At 41.1% G+C, this 24,641-nt stretch overlaps 1 protein-coding gene across 3 annotated transcripts in view; it reads right to left on the bottom strand.

The window, feature by feature from the left end:
• Positions 1-1,922: 1,922 nt before the first annotated feature.
• Positions 1,923-24,641, bottom strand: part of LYPD6B (LY6/PLAUR domain containing 6B) — a 116,478-nt gene continuing 93,759 nt past the window's right edge. For 2 of the 3 annotated variants that reach the window (XM_084643824.1, XM_084643823.1), the window contains 5 exons: positions 15,284-15,372; positions 13,027-13,181; positions 11,694-11,792; positions 8,762-8,892; positions 1,923-3,862 (listed from right to left, as the gene is read on the bottom strand). In XM_084643824.1, the coding sequence (XP_084499950.1) occupies positions 3,698-3,862; positions 8,762-8,892; positions 11,694-11,792; positions 13,027-13,141 (510 nt within the window). In that variant the 5' untranslated portion in view covers positions 13,142-13,181; positions 15,284-15,372 and the 3' untranslated portion in view covers positions 1,923-3,697. The remainder of the gene's footprint in view (positions 3,863-8,761; positions 8,893-11,693; positions 11,793-13,026; positions 13,182-15,283; positions 15,373-24,641) is intronic. The other variant, XM_084643825.1, reaches the window with a different exon arrangement.

Here is a 24,641-nt window from a genome sequence, read left to right as displayed (position 1 = left end):
AACATATATTTAATTTTATTTCAAAGCAGAATACAAAGGGATCATTCTGTCCTGGGATGCACTTGAGTATGGCTCCCATTGATTTTAATGATTGCTTGCTGCATCCAAAGACATTTATCCCATCACAGATGGCAGTGCAATAACATTTAATGCCTGTTTGGTAGGAGAACATTCATGTGTGTTTAAGTACATGCAATGCCTAGCTACTGAAAATCATACTCCTAGAGTCAAATGGTGCCCCCAGATGCTCCCACTGAAATTAACAGGACTTGCACATTGATAACTGTGGGTAGAACGTAGCCCATATTTTAACCTATTTCTTAAATGTAAAAATGTTACATTAATATAACATGATTCCACATGCAAGCCTTATAAAGTCAAAAAATGTGAAAGCTAAGCTTTAATATGAAATCCCTATATCCCATCGTGATGCAGTCTTAAATTATGTAATCACATCTTATTTCTCTAACACACTAGAACACAATCTTTTTCTATGAACTTAGATTCACAAGTACGTCCAAGATAAAATACAATCACAAATAGAGGTTTTATGTATGTGCAAAACGGCAGAGGCAATGATGCACAATCAATCTTAACTTTCACATCTTCTGAGCCGAGTGCTTAATTGTACAACCCTCATGTTGAATTGACATTTTTTTGCATTTATTTCCTAGAGTTTCTTAATAGGGAAAAAAAACAAACAGTTCTATAACTAACAGGCACCAATTAACCAAGGCCAACTAGAGCCTATCAATGTCATTAGCAGCCTGCAAATGTGCCGATTTAAGAAGCACCAGACTGCCAATGAGGAACTACTGCCTCTTATTATTGTCAATTGCATTCCTCACCTGTGCATGCACAGGAGATAATCTCATCAGTTCAAGAAAATCTTAAAGTAGCATCAGCATGGCCAACCTTCTGGCCAGTACTTCAAGATCCTAGCTCTGCTCCCAAGTTGTGTAGTTTGGAATCTTATTTGCAAAATAAACAAATCTAAAGTTTTAGATCTTTTTAAACTATTTACAGTAAACTCATCTAAGGCCACAAGCCTTGTTAAGCTTTATATTGTCATTTTCAACTGCACAAATCATTCCAAGGAACAGAATTTGAGGGAGCACCTCGAGCCTGGAGGGCTGCCGGGGTAGGAGTATGCAGGTGAAGAGGCAGAAGTCAGGAAAGTGTATTTTTACATGCTTTCATAATTCAGAAAACCATTGAAAAGATTTTGCTTTAATTTTATTGAAGAATTCACCTTCGGGCAGAGAACCAAGTCCAGAAAATGTCAGCCCAAAAGAGAATGTTGCAGAAACCTAAAACCAGGAACTAATAATGGAAAGTGTTCTGTGATCTCAGCTACAGCTGTCATTACCTGCTAGACTGATAAAACAATTAAAGAAGCATTAAAGACATTACCTTTAAAGAAAGAAACATTTTGCTCAATACTAGGAAATTCTTCCTTATAGCTTGATCTACTGGACTTTGGAATAGTCAGTCTTCCATAAGAAGATGTCAAAAATCCATTGCTTGAAATAGTTAGATTTAGATGACAGGAGAGAACCCTGCACTGGCAAGCGAAGGGAGTGAATGATCTTTTCCATTTGTAACTTATTACAACTCTAATTATTTTTTGTAAGTGCCTCTTCATCAGATTGTGGCGATAGATTTTAGACATGTCACATATTTGCATACAGGAAAAACAGAAGAAAAAGGGTCACCATTCTAAGAACTTCTCTGGATATATGTTGGTGTAGATCATCATAAATTTTGAAAACATCAGTAAAGCAGGTTTTCCAATTGCCAGTTAAAATTAAAATAGCTAAGTGTACCTAAACAAGTTAGAGAGAAATAAAAAAGATTTGACACACACAGGTTGAAACTACAGAGTTGTTCAACATTTTCAGAGATTCAATTTTTGATTAAATCTTTATGTTGCACTGAAAATTTCAATTACAAATCCTACAAAAATATTTGGACAAAATTTTCACAACTTTTTCCCCCCTCAATTTTTCAACCAATTCTGATGGCACAGAAAACTTTTGATTTCTCATCATCTTAGCTTTTCAATAAAGAGTCTAACTTATTAGTGGTTACATCTATGAATTCACAAATAAAGTACTAAAAAAAAATTCTGAAACAAAAAATGCAACACAGTGCTCTGTTCAAACTGTATGGGTCAGACTCATGACCATGCTGCAGTGCAAAGGGGATGGTGGATCCAGTAAGTAAAGACTCTGGGCACAAGCTTGGGCAAAAAAGGAGGCATGGTTGAAACTTCCCTCCATACATAACCATCAGCACAGGTCCCAGAGAGTCCTGGGAGCCTTGAGGTTGTGCTCAGGACAGGGCTGACGTATGCTGGTACACAGGATCAGGGTGTTTGCAAGCACAGAGAATCTGAGCCAAAATATTAACAACAAAAATAGTCAAAAATAGTCAACATTGGCATATGTTGTAAATCAGACCGAATACTGACAAAGTAAGTGAAATCATTCTCTATCAGTCTTCAGAATTGACTTCTTCATGTGAAAGAGACAGACAGTGAATCTGAAAGTATCCAGCCCTTGAACCAGAGGGATGAGAATACACATAAATATGACACACACATTGTTCATTGCAAGGCTTACAAAGGAAAACAAAGATTTTTTTGTAACATGCAACAGTAACCTAAATTCTACCATTTTTAATTTTTCCAACTGGTCAGATGTGCAACATTAGTCAAAATATGCAATAAACCAGGCTTTAAAAAAAATCTACTACAACTGTGGGGAAAAAAGGGTAAGATTGGCAACATTATTTTTAGAAACTTAAGCCATACTTTTCAAAGCTGGGTGCCTAACGTTAGGCTCCTAAATAAAAGTGGTGAGGTATCTGGAAGAACTGATCACCCACAAATCCTATCAAAGACAATGGGAGATACAGGTACTCAGCACTCTTTCAGACTGCTTTAGTTACATGCCTAAATAGAGACTCATAGGAGCCTAAGCAGTTGGTCATCTTTTGTTAGGATTTTATTTATTTTTTGGTGGATTCATCATTTTATAATCTGAGGAGGGGTCACAATGTTTTTGTAGGAGAGAAAAAAAAATTTAAATATTTTTCAGTTTTTCCATAGGACATCGAAGTTCTGACCAAAACTGAATAAAAAAAGCACTTTTGTCTATTTCTTAGACACCTTGTTCTCAATGAACATGGTGTTCATGGAGAACTGTAAAGGATGAACTTAAACATAACATTTTCTCATCAATAAGGCAGACAAGAGACTACAACACTACAAGTCAATACTCAAAGTTATGAAAAAAGTGGCTTCTCTTGAGATAAGCTTGGCACAGCTTTTGCATCTAGAAGTATCCCTTTATCTCACCTGGTAAATTGACTGCCTACAGACAACCAGTTTCCTTGTTCAAGTAATGTGCAGAGTGTACACACGCTTCCACCACCAAATGAAGAATTCAGATAACTGGTTAAAGTCTACTATAGTGTCTGGTCACCAGTTTGTTTGTTTTTAAATACTTCAGACTCTTTGCAAGAATTTTCAATAAATGATCAACAAACTTCATGATGTGCATGTCCATGTTTTCCTACCATCTTCTATCATCTGAAGGGGGCCGGAGTCTTTCTTCAAACTGAAATGTTCTTCTTATAGCTGAGCCCAGAAAGTTTATCCCTCTGAATCACATTTGGCACATGGAAAGCTGCATCATAACAACATAATTGTTATGACTGATGCAAGTACTGGAATACTAATTGTCCTCCTGCTGCCATCTGATGTCCTCGGAGCATGCATTACTGAAAATACTGCATTTGTGCGATTGGTTGGTATTTCTACATTGCAGATCATCCCTTCACAGCAAGAAATGCATTCCTGTTAATAAAAAGGAGATTGGTAGGCAGGAGTGGCTGCAACAGAAGTTTATAGTGTATATGCTTTCAATTGCAAGGGTTATTACTAGAGCTGTCAAGCAATTTAAAAAATTAATCGCAATTAATCATGATTAATCACGCCATTAAACAATAGAATAGCATTTATTTAAATATTTTGGATGTTTTCTACATTTTCAAAAATATTGATTTCATTTACAACACAGAATACAAAGTGTATAGTGCTCAGTTTATATTTATTTTTGTTTATAAATATTTTCACTGTAAAAACAAAAGAAATATTATTTTTCAATTTCCCCATTGCAAGTACTGCAGTGTAATCTCTTTATCATGAAAGTTGAATTTACAAACATAGAATTATGTAAAAAAAACCTGCATTCAAAAATAAAACAATGTAAAACTTTACAGCCTACAAGTCCACTCAGTCCTACTTCTTGTTCAGCCAATCGCTCAGACAAACAAGTTCGTTTACATTTGCAGGAGATAATGTTGCCTGCTTCTTGTTTACAATGTTACCTGAAAGTGAGAACAGGCGTTCACATGAAACTGTTGTAGCCAGCGTCACAAGGTATTTACAGGCCAATGCCCTAAAGATTCATATGTCCCTTCATGCTTCAACCACAGTTCCATAGGATATGCATCCATGCTGATGACGGGTTCTGCTCGATAATGATCCAAAGCAGTGTGGACTGACACATGTTCATTTTCATCATCTGAGTCAGATGCCACCAGCAGAAGGTTCATTTTCTCTTTTGGTGGTTCAGGGTCTGTAGTTTCCACATTGGAGTGTTGCTCTTTTAAGACTTCTGAAAGCATGCTCCACACCTTCATCACTCTCAGATTTTGGAAGGCACTTCAAATTCTTAAACCTTGAGTCGAGTGCTGTAGCTATCTTTAGAAATCTCACATTGATACCTTCTTTGCGTTTTGTCAAATCTGCGGTTAAAGTATTCTTAAAACAAACAACATGTGCTGGGTCATCAACCGAGACTGCTATATGGCAGAATTCAGGTAAAACAGAGCAGGAGACATACAATTCTCCCCAAAGAGTTCAGTCACAAATGTAATTAACACATTATTTTTTTAACGAGTGTCATCAGCATTGATGCATGTCCTCTGGAATGGTGACCGAAGCGTGAAGGGGCATACGAATGTTTAGCATATCTGGCATGTAAATACCTTGCAATGCCGGCTACAAAAGTGCAATGCGAATGCGTGTTCTCACTTTCAGGTGACATTGTAAATAATAAGCAGGCAGCATTATGTCCCGTAAATGTAAATAAGTTTGTCTGTCTTTGCGATTGGCTGAACAAGAAGTAGGACTGAATGGACTTGTAGGCTCTAAAGTTTTACACTGTTTTGTTTTTGAGTGCAGTTATGTAACAAAAAAAATCTACATTTGTAAGTTGCACTTTCACAAGAAAGAGATTGCTCTACAGTACTTGTATGAGGTGAATTGAAAAATACTTTATCATTTTAGAGTGCAAATATTAGTAATCAAAAATAATAATATAAAGGGAACACTGTAAACTTTGTATTCTGTGTTGTAATTTAAATCAATATATTTGAAAATATAGAAAAACATCCAAAAATATTTAATACATTTCACTTGGTATTCTATTGCTTAACAGAGCGAATAAAACCATGATTAATTGTGATTTTTTTTAAGTTAATCACATGAGTTAACTACGATTAATCAACAGCCCTAGCTATTACTAAAAAAAAAAAAAGCTAATCACTATTGCTGGGCAGGAAACCATTTTCCTGTCCCACAAGAGTTTCAGATTTTGAAATTTTTTCCCCACCCTGAATCTTACAAAAAGTCAACAACTCAAAAAAATTTGTGAACCTAAAATCCAAAAGAATTTTTGGAATGGGATCAATCAAAATGTTTCATTTAGATTTTGACCTTTTTAAAAATAACACTATAAATTAACTAGTATTTTGAAATGAAAAGTCCTTTCAACAATTTCAATTCCCCCCCCCCCCCCCGCAAAATTAGGAATTCAGATTTGTTGTAACTGACCCTTTCCCACAAATAGTTTCAGTTTTCACAAAATCAAAGTTTAGCCAAAAACAAAACAAAACAAAACAAAAACATTTTGCCAGAAAATTCCCAACCAGCAATACTAATTACTTTTGTCTGGTATCCTGTGAGCTGAGTTGGACTATCAGTTATATCTGCAAAACCATGCACAGTAGTGTTCTCACGGCTCATTATCATGCATTGTAATTAATGGAATCCTGTTACCATGATCTGATGATAGTTAACCGTTAACTATGTCTGACAGATTTCCCAACATATAAGAAAGTAGGGAAAACATCCCATAATTATCACCTTCCTATTTATTAAGCACAAACATGGTTTTGAATGTTTTCTTGTCACACATTTTTAATGAAAATAGACTATGATCATGTTTAATTTCCCTCATAAGCTTTTATGCAGCATTATCTCGTATTTTGATCTTTACATTTGCATCTCCTGTCAAATTTCTAGTGCTAGAGAACAACTGTTAATGTTCATCATCTTCTTCACTAGTAGTTTATTTGGGGAAATATTGAAACTGATTTCCTTATTGGAGCATGTGAAGATGCAGAGTGTACCCATTTCCACACAGCAGTTTGCACTGTATGCAAAGGAACATTAGTATATTTTACAAGATAAAATGCAGCATAAGACAGGCTGGAGCTTCTAAAGGCCATATACTTCCCTCAATCCATCAACACTCATTGACATCAATGGGAGTCTGTGCTCAGATCAAAGGCAGCATATATATGTCCTTTCATATTTAACATACAGATTGTCTGCTATCTTCAAGATATCTGAAATCTTACACACTAAGATCATTCAAATCCTGCTAAAAGATTTTACTATGACACTGATTTCAAAAATATCCTTCCAGTTCTGTATTATATAGGATATAAAACATTCTAACCATTTTACCTGGAACATTTGCTATACTTCCTTTTCAGAAGCAAGAGTTATAGCAAAGGTTGCTTACGTCAGTCAGTATGTATAACACACTACTACACAACTCTTCAACATTATACTGTACTCTATATTTTTAAAAATAAAGATATTCATTTTCACAGTGGATTGGACTAGAAGTCAATGGTTTATACCATCTATATAAAGTAATAATCTGTAATTTTAGCTATTTTGTAATTTACCAGATGCTAAAATTAGATCATAACTGAAATGGGACAAAAGCAATGTAGTAATAAGAATGACATGGTTTTAAAGTCTGGTATCTTGTTAATCAAACATATCAACAAATGTTGTAGTACATTTTTCTCCACTTACAAATGGTTGTGACCAAAAGTACTTCTCTATTCACACCCTACACATTATTGTATTAATCTTTGTGCAAAATATGCCTTGTAAGATATAATTTAAAAACTAATAAACAGATCAATATTCTTGTGTAACCTATGTACAACATGCATATTAACAGTTATGAACATAAGGTGAAATTATGACTACAGTATGTATATTGGACAAGTATACTGTATACTGGACAAGTATTGGGAGGGAATAAACTGGTTTCTCAAAGGCAAACGACAAGCTGACGCCTTTAGCCAGATGTCAAAGTTGATTGGTAATCACTGGTCAAGTGGCCATTCTTTGGTAGTGAAGGGGGCGAGGAACAGATTGATCTGCATTTTAGCAAACAACAACATGGAACCTCTTTCACCACGAGATTCCATGTCTCTGTTCTCACAGCTGCAATGAACTTTATCTAGGGGTAACCCTCAGGAAAATGTATTTCAAAGGGTGACTGAACTATAAAAATGAGGGGAAAAACACCCTAAATTCTCTCTCTCTCTCTCTGTCTCCCCCCCTACCCCGCTAATATGACAAAAGAACCAGCCCCTTGACTTTGGGGGGAAATCCTGACCTGAGACCCAGCCCCTTAATGTGGCAGTACTTTTTCGACACTGCTGCCCAAAGAAATATAGCAAGTTCCAAGCCTAAATCTAGTGTGGTTTTGTTTCCATGACTTACACTGGGGAAATTATCCTTCTGACTGAATAAAGCTGAACATGGCTGCCTCCAGCCAGACAGGTCACTATAGAGCTACAAGAGGTGCATCCTCTCCAAAGGAAAACTACTCCTTTTATGAGCAAGACAGCCAATTGCCACCTAGAAAAGGAATGGCCAAGTTTGAATTGGAACTCGGATCCTCTACAAGGCAGCTTGATGTTATAATCACCATAGCAAATGGTGTTATAGAGCTAAGTTTGACTCAAAAATTTGACCCTCCCTCGCAACTACAGCTTAACTTCTTCATAGAAAAATAGGGAGAGGTGCTAATCTGAGTCCTGTTCTAGAACTTTGACTTCTATTACTAAAACATTTTCATGGTCCACAGGGTTTACAGGAGAAGCCACACTTCAGCCTTCCACTTGGCAGCCTGCTGACAACTGCTGACCCTGGACGCCTAGCCCCAGTTTGAGGCTCCACCCCTGACATGTCCAACCTACTTAAACCAGCAACAGGACGCTCTCCAAACAATTGGGATCCACCATGCTCAGGACTGTATACCTTGTGCCTCCTGCACCAGCTCACCTGGCTTGACTTCCTGGTGCCCTGACCTGGCTTGGCCCATGGCATCTGACCTGTGGTTCTGATCTCCAGTTTGTCTTCTGCCTCTGATCTCCCGGTACCTTGACCCAGCTGACCCTTGGCTCCTGACTGTGAACTGCAGCTCTGACCACAAGGTCCGGCTGCCCATGACCCAGCCCTGACAAACATTAGATAGTCTCATTTGGCAGGTGTTATTCACTCCAGCAGTAGTTATCTGAGTAACAAGTGCTGAACAGGACCCTTATTTAGAATGTCTTAAAAAAAACATTCACCATTACAAAAACTGATGCTTACTGTACGGCCTGTCTCTCTGCGTGGGTGACAGCCAACAAAACGGCATTCATCCCTGGTAGCACATTTTTTGGTCACAGATGTACTCCTTCCATGGCTTGTGAAATGATGAACTGTCAAGCAGTACTTTGTATCTAAGAAATACATCAAAATCAGGTTTATTTTCATACAGTGTGAGTTCTTTCACATACTTCAAAAGTTTTCACTAAATGACAAGTTACAATAAAGTGCTTGCACTTAGAAAACTTAGAGATTGTGTGGGGTTTAGAGCAGTAAAATAGCATTATATTCCCAAAAAATTGTCATTTAACAGTCATGATGTATTAGGTAGACCTTAAATTAAATGTGCCATTCGGCCCCTAGGCTGCAACTTATGAAAAAGGGCATTGAGATTTGTACTATCTATCTAACACTTCATCTCTAGCTAGCTAGTTTTAGCGGCTTCTCTCCTGGTTCTTCCTTTCCCTCTTGCATTCACTTCTCATTCCCTTTCCCCTCCACCTAGACTTCTTTACCTTTTTCATTTCCCACTTCCACCCTACCTCTCCCCTAGCCCCCAGCTCCCCTTCTTCCAACATCTTTCCTCCTTTCCCCTCTCTTCAGGGTATGTTACCTTCCCTAGTTTCAGTGACCCTGCTATTCTCTCTTCCAAGTGTGATCTTCAGGCCTTATTGCCAAATGTGTCTGCACTACCAATGGATGCACTAACATGACACTTTCCATTTTGAGAGTTCACATACAACACATCTGAAATCACATGCAGCAATGATGTACGCCTACAGTTTAGCATAAACCTTGCATTAGGCCTTTTATATAGCTGTCTTTTATAAAAAGAAAAGGAGTACTTGTAGCACCTTAGAGACTAACCAATTTATTTGAGCATAAGCTTTTGTGAGCTACAGCTCACTTCATCAGCTTTATCGGTAGCTCACGAAAGCTTATGCTCAAATAAATTGGTTAGTCTCTAAGGTGCCACAAGTACTCCTTTTCTTTTTGCGAATACAGACTAACATGGCTGTTACTCTGAAACCTGTCTTTTATGAAGTCATCCCTAATTAACAAAACTGCACAAAATATTAGAAGTAATTGTTTCAGCTCCTATGTTAATTTTGCAAAAGACACTAGGAATGATGGTAGATTTGGCAGCACATTTAGCTTTGACTGCGGGACTGAATTAAGAAATAGTCTTTGCCCTTGAACAGCTGACTCTTGGAGACAGTACTAAAGTAATAGCTGGCTTTGGCGAGGGGAATATAATTTGACAGTGCAAATTGTTTTCCCACCATGTATCAATGTTGGATAAGTTAACCGCTAAGTTCAGAGGAAATGCAAACAAGACCAATATTACATTAGAAGTATAAAGACAACCTAATAAAACTATTTGTTTCTTCACAAGCACAAGGAAAATAGGGAAAAAAGGATTGGAAAACAGGAATCCTGAGTCTGTTTATAGAGATTTACGATATATATTAGATTAATCTGGCATAGAACTACGAAGAGGGAGGATAACATAAGAATGGCCATACTGGGTCAAGACCAATAGTCCATCTAGCCCAGTACCTTGTCTTCCAACAGTGGCCAGTGCCAGATACTTCAGAGGGAATGAACAGAACAGGGCAATTATCGAGTGATCCATCCCATCACCGGTCACAGCTTCTGGCAGTCAAACATTTAGGGATACCCAGGGCATGTGGTTATGTCCCTGATCATTTTGGCTAATGGACATTGATGGACCTATCCTCCACAAACTCACCTAATACTTTTTTGAATACAGTTATACTTTTGGCCTTCACAACATCCCCTGGCAACGAGTTCTACAGGTTGATTTTGGGTTGTGTGAAACCACTTCAAGCCAGGGCAGCAGCTCCCCTAGTTTCAGCACATATGTATTGTTGGATTGTTTTTTCTAGTCTGTACCACTTTGCACTTATTAACCACTGAAATTCATCTGCTGCTGTGTCACCCAGTCACCCAGTTTAGCGAGATATGTTTGTAACTTTTCACAGTCAGCTTTGGACTAGCTATCTTAAGTAATTAAATGGAAGTCTCAGCTAGGGCTGTGCTTTGATCATTCATTTTGAATCTAGAATGTATACAGGGCTGAATTCAGCTGTATACTTAATCTCAAATCCTATATTCTCCACTCACGGCACACACATCACTACAAGGCGTCCATCTACCCAGAAATGTGACTATGCTTTAAGACTACAGTATTCAAAAATTCCTCTAAAATCCTTAGCACAAGCTTGCCAACCCATAAAAATGGTAGAGTTACATTAACGAATTTCTAGTTATACATACTCTAGTGAGCAGCTTCCTTATTCTATAAAAAGATACTCTACACAATACTCATTCAAATATGTACTACAGTAGAATCTCAGAGTTACGAACACCAGAGTTACAAACTGACTGGTCAACCACACACCTCATTTGGAATCGGAAGTGTGCAATCAAGCAGTAGCAGAGACGAAAAGTAAAAAAAAGGCAAATACAGTACTGTGTTAAACGTAAACTATGAAAAAAATAAAGGGAAAGCAGCATTTTTCTTCTGCGTAGTAAAGTTTCAAAGCTGTATTAAATCAATGTTCAGTTGTAAAACTTTTGAAAGAACAACCGTAATGTTTTGTTCAGAGTTATGAACATTTCAGAGTTACGAACAACCTCCATTCCTCAGGTGTTCATAACTCTGAGGTTCTAGTGTAAGTCTAAACATACAAGGTCTTCAACATGATTTGCAATATTGCTTAGCGTATTCAAATGGCTGGAATATCCATTTCAAGAGAAATCATAAGGCTCATGATTACTAATTCTATCCCCAGGGCATCAGTATGATGGTATGTTAATCCTATATAACTAGCTGTCTGAGAGACAGTTGAAGAAGGGGAAAAACAAAATTAAATACCTTAAAGAATCTCCCTAAGACAGGCACACTTACTTTCAGGGCACCATTTATCTTCAGCCCATCTGTTACAGTTGTAATTGTCAGCTGCATTTGCACAGGTGAAACACTTAAAGCTGTTTGGAAATGGAGTGGCTTTAAAAATACAATAAGTATGTTAAGTTTGCAAATATCAAAAATTAAAATGTCAAACAAAAAATGCTTGCTTTTACATTTATTAGACAAAAATACTTATATATATGCTAATGTTTATATTTACACATATTCACACATTTATACACATATTTATAAGAATAGCACATACAGTTCATGTCAATCTATTGGGTAAATTAAGAACTATTTCATATCTTACCATAGAAGCTTTTACTTCTTGTACTAACATCATCATGCCTTAACTTTAAAACATTTCCCGGTCTTTTCATTCTCTCTCACAATCAAAATGCTGTTTAAATGGAGAGTGTATCATTGCACATTACATATACAGTATTATAACATACAAGATACACATATCTCCTCTGCATATATGCACACATGTACACTGTTGCACAATCTACATTTAATCAGCTTTTGCTTCCCTAGATGTGGCAGATACTGCTTTGAAACCAGCTCCAAGTCACTGCCTCCAACTCTGAACAAGCAGTTGCCAATTAGGGATTAGTGCGTTTGATTTCAAATTCTGTTTTTATAACATTTTATATACACACATACAGGAGTTTTAAAGCAGTTTGGCATCAAACACCCCAACTGCTAAACATCACTACTTTTCCACTTTAATCCTTTATATCACAGATACTCTTATCCAGTTGGGTGCACAGGGAGAGTAATCGGAGTGCAAGGTAAGAAGCAGACATATGATGCTATTACTGACAGCTGATTTCCCAGCTACGACAGTGGTTTTAACTTTGTACTAACTTTCATACTTTTACTTAGTGCTAACTTTAAAAGTGTTCAATACACGTACCTCCCTACCCCACCCACACAAAAGCAGTACAACAAACAGAAATGGATAGTCCATTGCATACATTTACATTGTACAAAATAAAGTTATTTTGAGACATAAAAGGGCAAAAGCATCCAAAATCTGAAACTGTTTATTATCAAAGTACAAATCAAAGAAAACACTTCTCTCCCTCTCTGTTCAACTTCATTCAGACTGTATCTTAAATGTTAGGAATGATACTGAGCAACCATAGGAGGCACCCAAATGAATGTTTTGTTTTAAACTCTAGAGGAGATCCCAAATGTCTAAGAGATAGACGCTTTATGTTTAAGAGAGAGCCCTGAAAATGAGGGATAACAATGGAAAAGGTGGTAGCTGAAATATTAACCTATATTCTCAAATACAAGAAAGCCAAAACTGGCTACTTACGGTCTAGTGGAGGTCTCACATTATAGAAGTTGATGTTCTTGGCTAGAGCCCAATTCTCTGAGAGGATGAAGATCTGAAGAGAAGCTAATGCCAACATGTGATAGAATAGTAGCATGCTGACGATTACTGAACAGGGAAATTTAAAATACTTGTGCCTAGAAGAGAAGAAACATACAATTATGACAGAGGAACCATAAAGAACTGAGAATGTGAAGCACTGGAGTCCTATATTTGAAACCTTGACAGTTCAGTGCTTGGATCCAGACTGCTAGTGCAGGTAAGCATACATTCCTAACCATTATGAGCAATTCAAAGCTGAGCAGCTGCTGCCTTCTACTGGTTAGCATTTTGTACAGGACAGCTACATTTCTACAATCAGTACGGTAGTAATTTTATTATGCTATGTTATTCAGCTACACGATGAGTTCCCCCAGGCAATCAGTTTTAGAAACGGCTTATAAGGGTATGTCTACACTGTGAAACAAAACCTGAGGCACTGAGTCTCAAACCCCACGTCAGCTGACTTGGGCTCATGGGCGCTCAGGCTGCAAGTCTAAAAATAGCAGTGAAGACATTCAGACTTGGGCTGAACCCAGGCCCAAGGGTATGTCTACAAGGGGATAAAAGCCCCACAACATGGCTGCACCTGGCCCAGGTCAGCTGATTCAGTCTCACAAGGCTTAAAAACTGCTGTGTAGATATTCAGCAATTTTTCAGCCCCAGAGCCCAAGCCCCACGAGCCTGAGTCAGCTGGCCCAGGCCAGCCGTGGGTTTTTTATTCCAGTGTAGACAGAACCTGACACCCTCCCTCTCATGGGAACTCAGAGCCCAGGCTCCAGCCTGAGCCTGAACATCGACACTGCTATTTCATAATCCCACAGCCCGAGCCCAAGTCTGCTGACCTGGGCCAGTCATGGCTGTGCCACAGGGTCTTTTATTGCAGTGAAGAACTACCCCCCTAGTTCATGGAAAAATACTTTCATATCTTGCTTATAACATGAGTTTGACGAAATTAAAATATCTGTAGACCAGGCAAGACGCAATCTCAGATATCATTCTTTACATCAGCAACGTAAAATCTCAGCTCAGAGGCCCAGATCCCAGCTGGCCTAAATTGGTGTAGAACTACTGACATCTATGGAGCTATGCCAATATACAGCAATGCAGGATCTGGTCTAAATTGTTGGTCCTTGTTTTTTCATAAGCATACTTTTGACTGGCATGGTATTTAACTGCATAGGTTTTTACAATCTGATTTATCTTTAAAAAATGTATTTTTCAAAGAAAAGCCAAAGCAAGCTGTCATCATAACCACAAATTAGAGGGCGAACCAATAGCAGCATTCTTTCATTCCTTTACCCTGGTGCACTTAAACTTGGCCTCTTGCAGTACAGGGTCCAATCATCATATCAGCCCCACCTTTTTTGTACACATTCAGCTTGTGTTCATACTTTTCAAGCAACTGCATGTACAGGTGATAGGTCTTCAGTGTGAAACTCTATTTGTCTCCTCGGCTTGTGCATGTAAATTCTAGAGTTGGTCGAAATAATTTCACAACTCAATGTTTTTCTTTGAAAAACAGGGACACATTTTTTGCAGACATTTTCACAAACAACTCATGCTACTTGTCTTTTTTTAGCCAGTTCTAGTAAATTCTATCCCCTGCATTCACAGGTGTTAAGTCCTCTCCCCTGTGTGAGCTAGTGCAGGGGAAATACCTGTGCAAGCATTTACATGTGCATTATGGAGCAAACCCTGTGCCCCTCTGCATGGATGTTGAGGACCCCAGATTCAGTGGGATGGTGACATTCTGGATGGAGAAGGGTGGGGTTGGGATTGGGATGGACGCTGGGCAGCCCTTAGGGGCCCACTGCAAACAAATGTCTAGCAGACCTTTGAAGACAGAGCAGGGATGAGAAAGGAGAGCTGATTCCTGAATCCTCCAGTCAACCCAAGTCCATGGGGTGGGGAGAGTCAAAGTGCCATCAAGTCAACTCCAGGCCAGACACTACATGCAGTGCACATGTGGCACACTGAGGGGAAAGGGAGAGGGGCCTGAGACTTTCTTCCCATTCCTGTGCATCAGGGAAGAACTACTTCAAACAGACTCTTGGCCTGCAACCAACAAGTGGCAGAAGGTTTTGTTTTGTGCACTAGGCCTTACTAACTTTTGTGAACATATATATTTTTTTAATGTGTGTTTATTTTTAGGATATTTTAACAGATATTTGAGAAACTGTTTTTGCACCACACTTACAGTGTATCCCCAGGGCTGTTTCCTGCGGATGCCCCAGGTCTTCCTTGTACTGGAGCCCAAATTGTTCACAAACAGATCAAGAAAAGCATCTGAAAGAACCAAACAGTGGCTTTGTGATCATTATTCGGTACACAGGGAAAGAGTCAGCTCAGATATAATATGCCTTTAATATTATTGATAATAAAAGAAAAGAACATAGGGTATGTATCTAGGCTGATAATATATATACCGTAACAGATTTGAACTCTATTGCCCTACTATTCACTAGTGAGTGCCATGCTAATCACAGTTGCCAACTTTCACACGGTAAATAAACACCCCGACTTTCACAATAAGCCAAAAATCAAGCTAATCCCATTTCAAAACAAGGCCCAAACAAGCCAATTCCTAAGAACCCCAACATTTAACCGATGGGATAAGTGTTTGTGCCATGAGTGATACTTTCCTGCTGGCAAGGCATAAATCAACATAACATTGCATCACAATGTTGTAAGTTGATGTCATGATGCAGTGATGTTTCATGGGAGCTGAAGTCTATTTAAGGACCCTTTAATATTTTACAAGATAGATTTGCAGAGAATGGGATTATCCCATAGAAATCAGAACCAACAATGGAAAAAAAACAGGATGGTGACCCCAGAACAACATGTCATCTGTCTTATTTTGTCCTCATTTGATCCTTCCTAGAACTAATTGTTTGAACCAACATTTGTTGAGAGAGCAACAGTCCCCCAAAAGTTCTGAGTGTTCTGCATTATTTGCTTTTATTTTAAATCAAAGCCTGAAGAAGGTCCCATGGCAGAAACACCACTTATGTTCTTTTCCTACCCTGTACATTATAAATCACGTGGCTCATTCCTCTGTGTCAGTTCTTGCTACTAGATTAACATATTATCCGTCTCAAGAGAGGGAAGTTTTTCAGTTCCTTTCCTCTGAGAGAGCCATTGAGAAAAGTGACTAGTTCCTTCTTTGCTTCACTGACAAAGCTAAAAAAGTCCTCACTCTTTCTGCTCCAGTTTCAATGCACCACACAAGAGAAGAAATCAAACGCTGCCATGCAGTCATTCATTAATAGAGCCATACCACCACTCCTGGATAAATGAAAAAGTGCAGGTGTATTAAAGGTCCTCAAAGTAAATTCCCATTTAAATAAATTTCCTATAAAGATGCACTTCCCCTAAAAACAGCCACATTAGAAAAAGGTTTTCTGTTTAAATGATCAAATTAAATGGTCAAGATACATTGGGGCTAAAACTTGGTTCTCTCCCCTAGCTCTCAAATGATAGCACCAGTGTGTACATTTAGAACACCTAGGAGGGGAGATTAATTAATCCTAATTATGATCCATTTAAATAGCCAGCTCTTTTCCATTATGCCTATTTTTACAAATACAGAGGGCAGTCCCCACTCACACAACATACCATATGGGTCACTCTGGTTGCACAAAGGGAACTAAGCTGCCCTAAAAGGGCAGGATGGGATTCTGCAGCAGTAGAGGTCGTTCAGATACAGCACCCCCTTCGCCCTCCCTCCTGCACATACCCTAGTATAACAGAGACACATAAGGGGTAAGGACATGAATGGCCACTGGTGCACCCCTAAAATTATGTCTGACCTCAGGCTGCTCTAACTAGTGCCAGGGCAAACTGGCTCCCAACAGGCCCCAGGACAGGGGTGACAGAAAGTTGCCTTTATGCCTCCACCTCAATCCCTGCACCCCTTAGACAGGCAGCATGATGTGTTTAATCTCAGAACAATTTTGAATGTTTGCATCAAACCCATAAGGGCTAAACACTTAATTCGGCCCTGAATCCCTGCATGATGCTTTGAACATTTTGGTGGGACTGCACCAACTCAGTTGCTTTTTTTTTTTGTTCTGAATGCAAACAATTATTCTTCCATTCTTTCATTAAATAGCTCATGCTATGCTCTTCACTTAGTTGGTTTTACCTAATCAGGAGAATTTTAATCAATCTTGACTCTAAATGTACTTCTGACAGCTGGGCTAGCAAGCCTATTGTTTTATGCTTGCTCTGTGAAGGTTGAGTACTGAACCATTTCAATGCACAGCAGCAGTGAGGTTTATCTTCCTCATATACATTTCCTTTAGTTTGTATTGGCAATTTGCCTTCATATAAAGAAAGATCTATAAAACCAGTGAACTTTATCAAATACATCTGATAGCACACAGAAGCACAATTACACCTGTGCCAACTTTCTACAAGTTCAAGATTCCCCCACCCTATCCCAGTTCCCATGGCTCAAATCACATAGCCTGTGGCAAATGGCAAATTTTAGGGAATATAAATACAGAAAGGCGGGTTCTCATCCGTGCACAGGCAAGGACTTTTTCCCCACGACACTCCAGACACAGGGCCTCAGGATCGCCCTCCTTCACCCAAATCTCTTCTCCTCTTTCCCCAGGACTCCCATTCTCCCCTTCCCCCCCCCCCTTCCCCTAGGACTCACTCTCTGCAATGAACTTTCTCGAGAAGCACTGCTCATGAGCCAGCACCCCCTGCTGGGACTCAGGAATCTAGCTCCACATACAGTACCAGGAATCCAGCAGGCAGGCAGGGCCCCTCCCCACGACACCCTTCACGGGCCAAGGTGGACAGGCATGTAGGAAGCAGAGTGGCTCAAAAATAGATTTGGGAGGTGAGGGCTGACCCTGCTCTAGCCCTGGCCACCTGCTGCCTATGACAAAGGGTGATAGACATATGTGGGCACTGGAATACTGGCAATCCAATGCACACGCTATGGCCCCACTCCTGCAAATACCTATGGATGTGAGTAATATTAGAAATGGGAATATTCCCACTAAAGCATTTGCCGGATTGAAGGCTACATTTGTATAAAAACATACCCGCATGAAACCTCCAGGAATATGTCCAACCAAAACTGGCAACCCTACCCATGAGAAAAAGTGATATCCATTTAACATGATGATTTATCATTTACCTTGCACTGCCTAACCTGCTCTCTGCCTATTGATCTGTGTCCATGAAAATTATTCTTAAATTGCAAAACTCGGATCACCTTTGAATCGCCTTTTCCCTTCTTCCTTCCTTCCCTCCCTCTTTTAAAAGCAGAACCCTGTCACGAGAACATTTCCTCCTCCGCTCTCCAAATACTGAATTTCATCAAAGAATTACACCTGCCCAAGGGCAGGGATAGGCAGCCAATTCAATCCTGGACCTATAATAGCTATTATGTAGAACAATGTAATGACTTTAAAATCTGTATCTCCCAACACTAGAGAACTGCAAATGGGAGCTTACACTAGTCAGGAAGAGGAGTTTACTTATCTGTGTTCCACTGAGGGTTTCCACATGTGCGCCATGCATCCAGAGCCAGAGAATTTGAAAGTAGTAGTGTCTGTTGATCTGCACATACACCCTTGTTTTGCCTCATGGTTTTGACGGTAGTGATAAAAGGAGAGGCAGACCAGGGTGCACCTCCAGTTCCTTTTCCACTGCAAATTGAACAGATCTGCAGCAAAGGGGAAGGAGGGCGGGAAGTGGAATACAAATAGGGACCCCGCATCTCGAAGAACTTCCAGTTACAGGTAAGTAACCTCCTCTTCTTCTTTGAGTGATGGTCCCTATTGTATTCCACTGTGAGTGATTAACAAGCAGTACCTAATTTGGAGGAGGGTACGAGGAAGAGGATGGAATGGTGGATTGGAGAACAGCCATGCCAAATGAGGCATCCGTCACAGAGTCTTGCACCAAGATATAATGCTTAGCGAAGGTAAGTACCAAACTCCACATGATTGCCCTACATATATCTGGAAGCAGTATATTTTGCAGAGTGGCTGTAGTCGATGCTTGTGCTCTCGTCTAATGGGCTCTCACCCCAAGGAGTGGAGGAAGTCCCAACAACTGATAGCAAAGTGTAATGCATCACAAAATCCACTTATAAATCCTCTGTGTGGAGATTGCCTACCCCTTAATCCTTTCAACTATAGCAACAAACAGTTTAGGGGATTTCCTGATCAATCTTGTTCTCTGCAGGTAAAAGGCCAAGGCCCTGCGGAGTGAAGGCACCACTTCTCCATTGAGACATGAGGCTTCAGAAAGAAAGCAAGTGTATGGGTTGGTGGAGATGAAACCAGGATACAACCTTTGGTAGAAACTTGGGGTGCAGATGCAGGGAGACTTTGTCCTTATGGAATATGGTGAGAGGAGGAGTCTGCCATCATGGCCCCCAGTTACCCTTCTCATGGAAATAATAGCTACTAGGAAGGCAACTTTCGTGGAAAGGTGGGACAGGGAGCAGGAAGCCAGTGGCTCAAAAGATGATTTCATTAACATAGAGAAAACGAGATTGAGGTGCCACTCAAGAGCAATAGGTTAGAAGGGTGGGAAGGTTCTGAGGAGACCATTCCAAAATCTGACAGTCAATGGATGCGTAAATATGGAGTGGCCTTCCATTGGGAGGATGGGGGGATGGAAGGCACTGATAGCCATTGTATGGACCTTGATGGAGTTCAGAGCAAGTCCCAACGTCTTCAAGGCAAGGATGTCTTGTACTCCAATGAACATACCCATTCTAGCAAAAATGCCCATCCAAAAACCAAGCTCTCAGGTGAAGTGTGTATAGATTGGGATGCCTGATCCTGCTGCCATGTTGCATGAGGAGTTCCAGAAAAGCTGGCAGGGGACACAGGGGACTAGCCAACATGCAAAGAAGCTGAGGAAACCAGAATTGGAATGGCCAGAAAAGGGCAACCAGAATGACCATGGCCTTCTCCTGCCTGATCTTGTAGAGGTCTCATTGCAGGAGCGGGAGATGGGGAAAGGTGTAATTGATCTGGTCCAATCAGTGGAGGACGAAGGCATCGCCTTGGGAATGGACACTGATACCCCTTCCCATGGAGCAGTAGATGGTGCACTTGCTGTTGGCATGGGAGGCAAAGAGTCCCTCATTGGCTGAAAATATCATTGACTACAGTGTCATGAAGTTCCCATTTGTGGTCGGCCATAAACTTTCTGCTGAGAAAGCCTGCAGTCACATTCTGAGTCCCTGGAAGATAGGCTGCTGACAACAGGATCTTGTGGGCAATGCACCAATCCTATAGATAAACCGCTTCTGCCCCCTTGTTTGTTGATGTAATAAATGGTGGTGGTGCTGTCAGACATGATGAGAACATGATGGGAGCAAATGGATGGGAAGAATGCTTGATATGCTCTCCATGTCACCCAAAGCTCCAGAATGTTGATGTGCATTCTGGATTCCCAAGGGGTCCAAGTCCCTGGCGTCATGTGCTCACCCATATGGTACCCCATCCAGCAAGTGATGCATCCATTATGATCATTGTGTCTAGGGAGGATAAGAGGAAAGGCATCCAAGCCCAGATCTGCCTCAGGTCAGTCCACCACTAGATGGAGGAGTGCATTTTGGAGGGGACTGTCAACAGAATGTCCATAGTATGTCGCATGGGAGAATAGACTCTCTGGAGCCACAGCTGAAGACAGCGAAGGGGAAGGTGAGCGAAAACAGTGATGTATATGCAGGCTGCCATGTGGTCGAGGAGGAATAGGCAAATCCTGATCGGAACAGAAGGACCATGGACCACTTGTGTGACGAGTTCCTGCAGTACCTGGAACCTATCCCTTGGTAGGTAGGCTTGTGCTGAGACCACATCAATGAAGGTCCCTATGAAATCCAGGGACTGTGTGGTAACCAAAGTTGATTTTTTGACATTTACACTTACCCCTAGGTAGGAAAGGATTCTGAGTAACATGGAGGTCAAGGCTCGAGCCTCCTTTCTTGAGGACCCCATGACACCAGAGGTGGTCTGCTATGACAGAGAAAACCTTGGTGAAGACCACGGAGCAGCGGTGAGTCCAAATAGTAGAACCCTGTATTGCAAGTGCTGAGGGCCTACAAGAACCTTCTGTGGATTGAATGGATGTCTGTGTGAAAATAAGTACCCTGCATATCGAGAGCTATAAACCACATGCCTCTTTCTAGCAACAGTAAGCTGCTAAGGTGACCATACGAAACTTGGGTTTGCAGATGAAACAACGGAGGCGGCAGAAGTCCAAGATTGGTCTCCACCCGCCTTTCTTCTTGGGTAACAGAAAATAAGTGGAATAGAACCACACATTCTGATAGAACACTTTCCTTTGAACTATCACTCCCCTTTGAGGTAGGGAGTCTACCTCTAGAGCAAGGATACTGTCATGAGAGTGGTCCCTGAGGAGGGATTGGGGTAGGGGTTGTCGATGAGGTAGCATTGTGAATGAGTTTGTATAGCGATGTCCAATGACATCCAGGACCCACTTGTCCAGTGTTATCACACTCCAAGCTGATAAAAAGAATGCTAGATGACCCCCGAAGGGTCAGGTGCATGGCAGGAGGCAAGGTGGTTGGCAGCTCTCTAGGTGCATTCAGAATATCGCTTCTGAGAGGACTGAACATGTGGTGCTGAAGACTGTGAAGGTGGTCCTGGAAGACGGGATTGCAGGGACTTTTGTCGTTTGTGAGGTGGGTTGTAGGGTCATAGGTGGAAGAACTGGGGAGTCCTGAACCGTTGTGCAAGTGGCGGATGGTAGAATTTTCACTTGGGTGCACATGTATGGATACCCAGCGATCGTAGTTTGGCTCTGGAATCTTTGAGAGAGTGGAGGGAATCGTTGATCTTCTCATTAAAGAGGTTAGACTCATAGAAATGGAGGTCTTCTATGGTATTTTGTACCTCTCTGATGAATGTAGCCAGATGAATGCTGCCATGATTCCCTCCACATGACAATAACCATAGCCACAGTGTGAAAAGAGGTATTCGCAGTGTCCACAGCAGACTGAAGCACCATTCTAACTATCAGTTTGCCCTCTTCCAGGACAGCCAGAAAACAGGCTCAATCCTGCTGGGATTTGTCAGTAAAGTCCTCCGGTTTACTGTAGTTGAGAAAGTCATATTTGGCCACTAAGGCCTGATAGATAGAGATCTGAAATTGGAGGCTAGCCAACAAGAAGACCTTGTGACCCAGATGGTCTAGTCACTTACCCTCCCCGTCTGCCAGGGTGGATCATGGATGCTGTTGACTGGCCTGCTCCGTTGCCACTTGGATCATGAGAGAATTGGGCGGGGGGTGAGAGAACAGAAACTCAGACCCCTTAGCTGGTACATAGTGCTGTTTTTCTGCCTCTTGGAGATAGGTGCGCAGGTGACTGAGCTATGCCAAACAGTTCAAGCTGGCTGAAGAATGGAATCATTGATTGGTAGAGCAACCTGGGTCAGTACCAAGGCACGAAAGATGTCCAGCTGATGCTGTTTGTTCTGTACTTCCTCCAGTGGAATATGAAGGTCAGCAGCCACCCTGTGTAGGAAGTCCTGGAACTGGTGAAAATCATCTGGAGGCAAGGAGGGGAAGAAGAGGTCACACAGTCACACAGCAGTCACTCTTATCTCCTAAAAACTAGTACTTTACACGAAACTGACTTAACACAGCAGGTCACAGCACCACTGGAGAGGTTGGGAAATGTTCCTGTTCCATCTGTACCGAACTGAATGGCTTCTCCAAAACCAGTTCCAAAAGCCTACCCGAGAGTTGCTGAAGCAGGGATGGGGTGGACCCTCTCTTGCTGAACAGGAAGGCTCCAAAGGAAAATACTGAGACCAGGACTCCCAATACAGCCAACAGAATGGATCCAGAGGATGCTGCGGATGGCCTCATGGGGTAAGATATCAGTAGCTTCTCTGGAAAGGAGGGTACTGCCCATGAAGCTGTTGATCCCTTAGGGTATTCATAGTGGATGCGCAACCCCTGCGCTTCATCCAAATCCTCTGATGACAAAAACTCAGATGCCAGTTCCAATGGCAGTACCTGTGGAGCTGTGTACCCCATAGGGGAATGGGTGGAAGCAGGACGCAGTAAGATCATACCTCCCTAGGTGCAGACAGTAAACGAAGGCATGAAGATGACGGTTCCCCAAGGGCGAAGGGTTCATGTGGCTCCAGCGCAGTCTCCAACTTCCCCGGTGTCAGCGGCACACACTTTGTAGCCAGAACCAGAGCCGAAGTGGAGGACTGTCTCAAAATGATTACTTAAGGGGGGGGGGGGCAACGTGGAAGGCATGTGTGGCTCAGTACTAGCAGATCTGCCGGTCTGCATGATTTCTTGTCCTGCTTGTGAGCCTTGGAACATGCCACTTCTCTGTGGCTGGAACTCATAGAAGGCACATCACCCTTCTCAGGCCTGGAGGAAGACTTACTGCCAGGCTTATGCACTTGCTTCCTTGCCTCCCGACTAGGCGACAGCACAGGGTCTGTAACACTGGTACCACTGGAATCAGACTCAATCTCTGCCAGAACTGGACTTGATCTCTGTGGTCAGAGACACGCTCCTGGGTTTCTCAGGCCGACACACTGGAGGGGTTCCCCAGCCTGGATCCTACTATGGCCTCATGGTGACCTCCATGAGGTGCTTCTTGAGGTAGAAAGCCCAACCTTCTCGGGTACAACTTGAGAAGGGCAGGCAGCTACTGCACCTGGATGAAATGTGGGCTTCTCCCAAAGCAATAGAGACAGCGTTGGTGCTCGTCACTTACTGAGAAAGAACACGGGCAGAAGGCGCAGATCTTGAATCTGGGTGTCTTTGGCATAATTCATATCCAGGCATGGGTTCTGGATCAGGGGTTGGGGAAGCCCCACTGGTAAACGGATTCCCCAAAGACTCTTATCTCCTAAAAAATACTACTTTACACAAAACTGACTTAATACAGCAAAAACTAGAAGAAAAATAATTTTATACAATTCTAATACTACCTGGGGATTTTTTAAATGCATCAGAGACAAGAGGACAGTAATAGCTCCAGCTCGGACCATGCAGCCATGAGAAGGAACTGGAGGCCCTGCCCTTTATCACTTCGGTTGAAACCATGAGGCAAAGCAAGGACACATGCATGGAGCAACGGACACTACTACTTTCAAATCCTCTGGCTCCAGACGCATGGTGTGCATGTGTATACCCTCAGTGGAATACAATAGGGACCATCCCTTGAAGAAGAATGACATGTTTCCCATGTAGCAGTAAGCTTTTACTTTCCTTGTGGAAAATCAGAAGGAAAGGATTTATCCACCCTTGCTTCAAATTGAAACACACACACACACACACACCCCTTTCCTGCTACCTCTGAAAATATCTGAATGCATCTGCATTTCTCATTTCTTTTCCACATAGCCAAAATTTCTACATTTATGAGCTTAAGCTTTCTTTCAATATCTCATTTAACTATTTTAACATGAGGGTACTGTATAAAATTGTAAAATATTTTATATTAAAGCTGACTTAGCACTTTAAATGGTCAATGACTGAGTATTATTTCTTTGCTAAAAGCACTCATAAAT

The sequence above is a fragment of the Lepidochelys olivacea genome, assembly GCF_965140295.1.
Source record: "Lepidochelys olivacea isolate rLepOli2 genome assembly, chromosome: 11".
In the NCBI taxonomy this organism is placed as follows: Eukaryota; Metazoa; Chordata; order Testudines; family Cheloniidae; genus Lepidochelys; species Lepidochelys olivacea.
Note: the sequence above shows the minus strand (reverse complement) of the source record. Positions and strands in the feature narration are given on the sequence as shown.